The sequence below is a fragment of the Anopheles moucheti genome, chromosome 3 (genome assembly GCF_943734755.1).
Source record: "Anopheles moucheti chromosome 3, idAnoMoucSN_F20_07, whole genome shotgun sequence".
Taxonomy (NCBI): Eukaryota; Metazoa; Arthropoda; class Insecta; order Diptera; family Culicidae; genus Anopheles; species Anopheles moucheti.
Window position 1 is genome coordinate 30456932 of NC_069141.1, and position 9329 is coordinate 30466260.

The following is a 9329-nucleotide window of genomic DNA, read 5'->3' on the forward strand; positions in this document are numbered from 1 at the left end:
GAAACGCGTGCCATCCCGACACGTATACCTTCGAGCCCGGGAAGGTTGTTGTGATCGTTCACTTAAACCCCAAGTTGCAAGTGTGTGTTGTTGGGCCATTCGTTCCCATTGTGCGTTGTCCAAAAAAACGTGCCAATAATCACGCTTTTCAAGGTGAGTTGATCCTTCCCCTGTCGAATGTATCTGACTCACCACCGGACCTGCACAAACGGAAGGTGAAATCCTATTAGTCAGCTGTGCGTGTACGCGCTCACGCACTCACGCACGCACGATCGTCGTTCATGGGAGTTTCCGCAGCGTCGATGAGTAAAGTTGGTCGGCGCTTCGTCGCGGTACCGAAAAAGATCACGTCCGCCCCGACGGAAACGGCAAGCATTCCACGTTGCGCCATCGTTTTGCGAAACTCCAACACAACACGATGACGTCGCGACCGTCGTTTGCGTTCGCGGAAAGTGAGTGAGTAACCCCCTCCTGGTCGGGCCCGGGTACGGGAACGGCAACAATAGGGTCTCCCCTCCCTCGATATGACATCAGCGCACGTAATAGGGATTCGATCTTGCGCTGAAACCAAATCTACTCCCTGTGTCTGCTCTCGCGAAATGATCAGCTGTAAAAGGGTTTTATGAGATATTCCCTCCGAGCAGGGGTGAGCAACCTTTTAGAATATTACGCACAGGAATTTCTTCAACGCTTGTCGGTACTGTTAGGGCATTGGGAATTGATCCTCCAGGGAAGATACTATCATAGGCGAAAGGTTGATTTATGAAGTCAATTGGCAATTGCGCAATGGAATCTAATAGTCTAATAGACTTTTATTAAGTTTACTTCTTGCAATTGTAATTAACTACATGAACTTCAATGTCTATCATCGCTGGTGGACTATTTGTGAATTTCTCCATAACTATAGAAGACTTGTCTCACGACTTGAGCTTGAAGGTGTCTCACATTCTAGACCAGGGATCGTTAAACTACGGCCCTTTAGCTTCTGTGTACATGGCCCGCAAGTTATTGTGTAAGAGACCCCCAACTACGGTATTTGTAACCAATGCGGCCTGTAGACGGAAAAGTTTGGAGATCCCAGTTCTATACGAAATTTACAACGGACTTGTATAAGTGTCCAATCAACTCTACTGATGTGAATTACTACTTTAGAACAAAATAAGGAATCCATCTCCAACAAACAATTGAGAGACCATGCTCTATAACTTATTCTCGCGGAATGTGAACATTAAATTATGCAGAACGAGCGATGTATTTGTAGTGGCGCAGGTCTTCACACGAACGGAACCGGTCCAAAATCCCATTCGGACCCGTCCCCCGTAACTAGGACAGACTAACCGGCCATGTAGTAAAATTAAGTCTAGTAAGCCAGAAATGGTAGGCATGATCTAGTAGGTCGTTACGCTAAGAAGATGGAGAGCCAAGGAAAGCATATGGAGAACGATCAAAAGTTTTATAGACGTTGCTCAGTACATTCTGTTTCTAACCAGTTTCGAGCGAAATAAATTATTTTTGCATTATAAAAAAAATTGAAAATGTTACTTACCGAATAATAATCGAAATATTTCCGTTCTGTTCTGTACGTTCACTGATAAATTGGCAACATTTTGTGTGATCTGACTCCTTCTACCGCTTCCACTGTTTTAGGCAGAGATCCCGTAACTGACTAGTACACCTACTTGACAACCACAGACCCTAGTCGATGATGACCCTCTTTGTTGTTCCACTCTCCATTACAACACGATTTGCATCCAGCAGCATGATCGAGTGGGCGATCGAGTCCTACGGCACTCAAAACCACCGCGAACTCAATTTCATTCCAAAGAACGGCTGAGTGATCATCGCACGTGGTGGAACTGACGATGCTGCTCTGGCCACTCTCGCTCTTGGCAAGCGGCGACCCAAAGCCGAATTACACGCGATATAACGATGACGTGTTGTTTATCGCCATCGAATCAATCATCGCACACACGCGCTGGTCAGCTCTGGAATGATTCATCCGGAGACCGGATTGTTTGGGGGAGGTCGTGGCGTCAACTGTCTAAGAAAAGGAAAACAGAGATATGAAATTAGAAGTGAAAAACAATATAGCAGCACTATCTTACCTGCGTTCTATTATCAGCCATCACACAGTTCCACCGTGACACACCTACAAGTTGGACCCCGCAAGGTACGGGATGATGTTGTAGCAGGGAGATTTGAACGTGGTGGTCCAGTTCGTCATCATCCGTTTTAGGAAATCACATTCTTATCGGAACGAAGCCGCCTTCATTCGGAAGCTAATAATAATTCGGAGCTAGACCAGCTAGACGTACGCCTGTGTTTCGCTCATGTCTCTTTCCAGTGGTGTACGTAAATTCCACCGACAATTTTGTTGAATGGGCGTTATTATGATGCACTGCGCCTCACAACGCTAATATGTGTCACAACTTGACGATGGCCGACGGCACACCTTCTTCGTGCAGGTTGTGGCACAATGTGGCTTTTTTGTTGCGAGACCTTCGGCACAGTTCCGTTTGTCAAAAGTCGGCATGAACATCAACCCGGCCTGAAATGGGTGTGAGATAGCATTAGCTAAGTTAAAAGATCCCAACAATTGCAATGCAAGGTGCTAATAGTACATTTAAACAACTTCCAACAATTGAATGGTGCTTAAATAAACACCCTAATTCAGCGTGGTACTCCCTCCAATGTTGGTCCAATTCCGTCGACAAAAAAAGGACGTCCACACATTGTGTGTTTTTGGCTTAGTTTAACGGCAATCCTTCCTTCCTATTCTCTGTCCCCTACAGTATGCAATCTCAACAAAACGGAGATGAAGATCAGGAGCACAGGTCTGGCGCCGACAGTGAGACTTTTCGAACGGGCACGAATGAATTCCGGTTCGATCTCCCGTCCCGCTTCCCTCACTCACACATGGCGCCAATCGGGATCGGTGTCCAGGGTGCCGTATGGTAAGTTGGAAATGATACTGGACCAGCCGGTTTAAGAATTCGGTATGACTCATCGTTTATCTCCTGCCTTTCGGCACATTATAGCAGTGCGGTGGACTTGAAAACGGGCCGCCGATTAGCAATAAAGAAGCTCTCGCAACCATTCCAAGATGTCACATTCGCGAAACGCTCCTACCGCGAGCTAAAGCTGATGCGATTAGTCGATCATCCTAACGTAAGTGGCTTCTACTAGTATCTCATTTAGAATGTTATTCACCCTTCTTCATTACCATTCCAGATCATTAAGCTACTGTACGCATACACTCCACAGCAGTCGTTGGAGACGTTCCGCGACGTGTACATTTTCACCGAGCTGATGGACAACAACCTGCGTAACGTGATCGGCACCAAGCTCGACCACGAGCGCATCTCCTTTCTCGTCTACCAGATGCTGTGCGGCATCAAGTACCTGCACGCGGCCGGCATTATCCACCGCGACCTGAAACCCTCGAACATTGTCGTGTGTAAGAACTGTAGCCTTAAAATCCTGGACTTTGGGTTGGCTCGTAGCATCGAGGCCAGCTTCACGATGACACAGTACGTCGTGACGCGCCATTACCGGGCGCCCGAGATTATCCTCAACATGGAGTACGACACCAAGGTGGACATCTGGTCGATCGGTTGCATCATGGCGGAACTGATTACGGGTCACGTGCTGTTCCCTGGGACCGATCATGTCGATCAGTGGATGCGCATCGTACAGACGCTCGGGACGCCGAGACCGGAGTTTATTGCACGCACCACGCCAGGTACGCAGCGATACATAAGCAATCAGCCCACGGTTACGGGCCGTTCGTTTGGTGAACTGTTCCCGGATGACGTGTTCGATACGGTGGTATCAAACCATCCACAGCTCACGAACGATGCGGCACGAGACTTTCTGCGCCGTATGCTTGCGTTCGACCCAATGGAAAGGATCTCGGTAGAGGAAGCTTTGGAACATCCGTACATTCGCGTGTGGTACTACGAGGAGGATGTTAATCGACCTCCACCAAAGTCGTACGATCATTCGATCGATGCACAGCACCTCACGGTGGCACAGTGGAAAAAGCTGCTGTACGAGGAAATTCAAGACATTCAACGGACGATGTCATTGGACGAGGAAGGATAACGGGAATGTGCCAACTCTTTCCGTGCACGGGACACCTAAAGGCCATTTGTTTCCTTTTTGAGGCTGTTATTTGTTAGCTAGCGTTTAAAGAATTAAGCTAGAGCCTATCGAATCTGTTTTAAGCGACTTATACTAAAGGGGAGCAGAATGCGTAAGCTCCCTAGGCATTTAATTATTACATACCTGTTATTAGTCGACTTAGCGAATTATGTTCTCAGTTGATGATGGTGGTAACGACGATGAAACTAAGAACATTGTTTTATTAAATAAATTTTAGATTATTTGTTCATTAAACGCTGACCGCAATTAAATCCTAGACTTGGGTGTGCCACAACACGCACTCTCGGTGCAGTGAGTCGAATGTCAGACCACGGAAAGAGACGCACGTACACGAAAGAAATAGCCGACGCTGAGATACCATGGCGGAGCCCTATCCTTCACGAGACGAATATTTACATCTATGTATCTGTACGGACAAAAAAAAGACAACGACGGGCAGAATTTCTTTTTGGGAGGCAAGTCGGAGGGGGAAGAGTTCAAATAGATAATACATTCTCTGGGGCGGATAAAATAATGTACAGTAGTGATTCCACCCAGCATCATATTGCTAAGCCGACAAAAACTAACGGATATTCAACTCCATCATACCAAACCTTAAAGAGTGATAGAGAGACTGTACGGTACAGGGTGATCGAGATTATTCGGTTGGTATGTTGCATCGCTCGAACCCATCGAAGTACTTGTGCTCGAGGATTTTCTTTGCCGAAATGCGCAGTATCGGATCGTAGATAAGGCACTTCTGCAGCAGATCGATACCGGCCGAATCCAGGTTCGACACCTGACTAGCGAGATTGTTCTGCGTCCAGCACGGGAACGTTGACTTGTAGTCCGGCAGCGAGGTCACACCGGGCCAAATTTCCTCCGTCGGTGTGCGCAGTATACGGAACATGCGGAACAGCTGATCGATCTCCGAATCACCCTGGAACAGTGGCTTACGGGTAGCCATCTCCGCGAAAATGCAACCGATCGACCATATATCTACCGGGCAGGAGTAGCGCGGCGAACCGAGCAACACTTCCGGTGCCCGGTACCAGAGCGTCACGATCTCGTGTGTGTAGTTGCGCACCGGAATACCGAACGAACGGCCCAGCCCAAAGTCGGCCACCTTTATCACGCCCTCCTTGTTAATGAGCAAGTTCTGTGGTTTCAGATCGCGGTGCAGAACGCGCCGTCTGTGGCAGAACAGCATCGCAGCCGTTATCTGATACATGTAGCTCTTCACCAGATCCGAATCGATCATCTTCTCCGGCGGCAGACTGTCCATGTACTTCTTCAGATCCATCGACAGAAACTCGAAGATCAAATACAGACGGTTCTCCTCCATCAGCACATCCAACAGCGATACCACGTTCCGGTGTTTCAGCTCTTTCAGCAACGAGATCTCTCTGGTGAGGGTTAGATAGATTTATCAGAGCAAGGAGATACTTGGAACATTATCCTACTCCTGTGCTTACCTGATCGCCGTCGATGGTATACCCTCGTCTTCCGTTTCCAGCCGGATCTTCTTCATGGCCACGATCTCACCGGTGACCTTATTGCGTCCCTTGTACACCACCCCGTACGTACCTTCGCCAATCTTTTCAATCTTCTGAAAGTGTTCCATCGTGTGCCGTGACTTTCTAATGCAGCACAAGAAACGTGTCCTGTTGGTTTTACGCTAAATGTATGTTTGTTTTACAATACCGGACAAATATCACAAAACGGAAACACTGCAATTAAATGCCGACCACGAACCAGAGCGTTGTAAACAAATTCGAGCGCGTAATAAATGGCGTTCGTTATGTTTGAATAGCATTAAAGCAGACGTTACTACTCGACTGTCACGCGGTTTGACTTTTCATACGGGTTGCTCGAACAACGAAATCCATCTATTTTGCATGGCATCTTGACTGAACGCGTGGATGACAAAGCGATTTTTTTATTGTTTTGATGATTTGTTTCATGTCATGTGCTGCATTTATTATGATAATAGTTGATACAATTACGAAAAATGATGCATTGCATTCCAATTGGTCTTGTAATTGCATTTGTGGGTAAAATGTTGGTTACAAAAAAAGTTCACGATATGACAGTTGCCGGCAGGTGATTTTGTAAACAAAAATAGGTCCATTCGGAAAGTGCAAGATGTGCGATGGAAACACCGGTGTTTAAATTCGATCCACAAGATTACGATACGGTTTACGAGCCTTCGGAGGATTCTTTTTTGCTGCTAGACGCACTGGAAGATGAACTTGATGCGATACGAGCGCGAAATCCGTTACTGTGCGTGGAAATCGGCCCCGGAAGTGGTGTGCTTATAGTCGCCCTTGGAAAACATCTTCCTGCTGGAACAACCCATTTTGTCGGCTTCGATATCAACCCAAACGCATGTCGAATGACACTAAAAACCTGCCAACTAAACGGTTCAACGGTGGATGTGGTAAATATGGATTTACTTGCTGGATTGAGACCGGGATGTGTAGATTTGCTTTTGTTCAATCCACCGTACGTTCCAACGCAACCGACGGTAGATTCGTTGGAAGAACACATTGACGAGTTTCATTTATCGGGCGAAGATCAAACACTGGTACACGCATGGGCTGGAGGAGTCGATGGTAGAATTGTTACAGATCGTGTGTTAGCTGACCTACATCGGATTCTTTCACCAGATGGAATGTTTTACTTGCTTTTGCTCAAGGAGAATAAACCCGTTGAAGTGTTGAAGCAACTGGAGCGTTCTAACTTCCGGGGGAGCATAATCAAAGAGCGACGGATCCGTGGAGAACATCTTTACGTGTTGCGAATAGAGCGGTAAAAAAGAAGGTGACTTTTATTCCTCGGTCCGCTAATAACTTAACTATCAAAATCATCAACAGCTTTAGCTCCTGTTAACCGTAGAGTTGTCAACCAAATTTAAACACGTAACTTGGCAACCGGCATACCCGAATATTTCATACGTTTTGACGTATACAATTAACGGTTTTCGTAGCTAAACAAGGCTTTCTATCTATTTATATTCTTGCAAATCTTTGTAAATCGGAATGTTAAATGAATATAGAACTATAATGCAAAATTATATACATTGTTTTATATCATACATATTATAATACAACAGAGAAACAAGTATTAACATCCGAAACAAGTAATCATTCGAATATTCTTAATGAATCATTCGGGGATCATTCGTAATTAATGAAAAAATAAAATGTAAATATAAAAATTGTATTCAAATGTACACGCAAAAACATATTGCTTGAAGAAATAACCGTTATGTACGTATGGTTTGCCTCTGACTTAGAAGAGTGAAAATGGAATGTTGGACGGAGCTTATCTTGTAGGGTACTTTGCTGCATGTTGCAAAAAATCAGAAAAACAATTGCAACAAGCAAAGACTTTTTGTACAATTATTTTTTTTAAATTTGATGTACTGTATTTATTTTTCTAGACTTTTTGTTGCTTCACCTGCAGCGTGGAATAAATTTGCCCATCCCTATTGCATTGCATACTATCAAACCCGTGAGAGCGATCGCCAGCGCAAGTGAGATGGATGAAATGGAAAGTATCCGTCATCTCTCGCTCAAACTTTCCGTCGGTTGGTACGAAATTCCATACAAACAAGTTGTTTTCAGATTTCCGACACCAAGAGAGCATGTCTTTCAAGAGGTGACACCTGGTACCAACCGAGCAAGCAGCTTCCCGGTAGATGGCGCGCAACTTCATATTCAATGTTGAGCACCACTGCATGGCATAGAAGTTGCGCGCCATCTACCGGGGAAGCTGCTTGCTCGGCTAGTACCTGGAAAAGCACGCCAAAAGCAAAGCAAAAGCTGTACTCTTGAAAAGCATGTTGCGCGCCATCTACCGGGGAAGTTGCTTGCTCGGTTGGTACCAGGTGTCACCTCTTGAAAGACATGCTCTCTTGGTGTCGGAAATCTGAAAACAGCTTGTTTGTATGGAATCTCGTTGCATGGAAAGCAGAAAAGAAACAAACGTCAGGCTCCATACAAAATGTATGGAATACCCGGGTATGCTGGTTGCCAACTTACGTGGTAAAGTTTAAAATAAATCAAAACAAAATACTTACTGCTTGTTGAAAATTACATCATATACACCAAAAAATCGGAAATAAAAGTTCAGAGGCTACTGAAAGTCAATACAAGCAATGAATCAAAAATAATTGCAATTGAAATTTGAAAAAAAATACCCCGGAATCCGGTTGCCTAATTGAAGGTTAATCCCAACCAACGACCAAGCTGAGCTTCTCTACGCCTCGTGCCGAACGGGTTTCTGGCGAGCACGAGCATGATCATAGGTCATGAGTCCGATACCCTTATTACGTTTCCCAGTCCTGGCCACCTTTAGGATGTCTACTCCACGAAATAGCTCGTGATTCTTTCTCCGTTTCTAAATATCACTACCAACTGTTCGGAGACTCATGGCCATATAAGATTACTGGACGTTCGGAGCACGATATATGCTAAATTTGGTATATTGTTTGAATATTATGGAGCAGGATGCTCCATAACAATCCGCGTCCTAATTCATCACAATTTGACTGTCACCGTCAACCTATTATTCTCTCCAGGGGAAACCTTTCACAGCCAATCCTTAAGAACGAATAATATAGAGTTTATTTTAGGAAAAATGTGATAAATGGACGATGCTATTGAGTTATTAACATATAATTAGCAAACAAGCGTGACAGTCTAATGAATGAAATTAAAGTTGGTAATTGATTTCAAATTTCACCTTTACAGAACCGCCTTGGCATCGCGGACGCGATCACAAAAAACACTTTTACATTCATTACACTAAAAGTTGAAATAAAACACACACTGTACTCCATTTCCTACGCGTATTAGCCTTCATTGATGCTTTTCTTTTTATTATATTTAATTCAATTCGTTTTGCCATCGAACAAATGTTGTATATATGACCGTATAACTTATGCGTGTGCGTGTACGTTTTAGGTGATGCGCAATTTCTTGATTTTTTTTGTTCAATTACCCACCCCAAAAACACTCACATCATCATTTCCTTCCGATTTTGTTTCTTGCTTGTTTATGTTATAAACCTTTCGAATGCTCTCGCACATTATTATACAAGAGACGCGCTGCTGACTGCTTGTTCGTTCAAGAATGGAAGGAAAACTAAAACCAAATCGCATACAGCTTCTCCCATTTTCC

The 9329-nt window shown here is 44.7% G+C and overlaps 3 protein-coding genes across 4 annotated transcripts; 2 read left to right on the forward strand and 1 right to left on the reverse strand.

Moving 5' to 3' along the window:
* On the forward strand, positions 1-4203 carry LOC128305473 (stress-activated protein kinase JNK-like). The gene is made up of 4 exons (XM_053042942.1): positions 1-153; positions 2793-2954; positions 3039-3168; positions 3232-4203. Exons 2-4 carry the CDS (start codon positions 2794-2796, stop codon positions 4102-4104), a joined length of 1164 nt encoding a protein of 387 aa, XP_052898902.1. The 5' UTR covers positions 1-153; position 2793; the 3' UTR covers positions 4105-4203.
* A 137-nt stretch (positions 4204-4340) lies between these two features.
* Positions 4341-5906, reverse strand: LOC128305474 (cyclin-dependent kinase 1). 2 transcript variants are annotated; one of them, XM_053042944.1, is made up of 3 exons: positions 5619-5906; positions 4824-5549; positions 4341-4638 (listed from the first exon to the last, which is right to left on the reverse strand). In XM_053042944.1, the coding sequence occupies exons 1-3, from the start codon at positions 5765-5767 to the stop codon at positions 4563-4565; spliced, it is 951 nt and encodes a 316-aa protein (XP_052898904.1). In that variant the 5' UTR covers positions 5768-5906; the 3' UTR covers positions 4341-4562. The 2 variants fall into 2 exon arrangements, with proteins under 2 accessions (XP_052898904.1, XP_052898905.1); XM_053042945.1 differs by having other exon boundaries at positions 4341-5549.
* A 579-nt stretch (positions 5907-6485) lies between these two features.
* On the forward strand, positions 6486-7160 carry LOC128304397 (methyltransferase N6AMT1). Its single transcript, XM_053041583.1, has 2 exons — positions 6486-6583; positions 6675-7160. Exons 1-2 carry the CDS (start codon positions 6532-6534, stop codon positions 6956-6958), a joined length of 336 nt encoding a protein of 111 aa, XP_052897543.1. The 5' UTR covers positions 6486-6531; the 3' UTR covers positions 6959-7160.
* The last annotated feature ends 2169 nt before the right edge of the window (positions 7161-9329 follow it).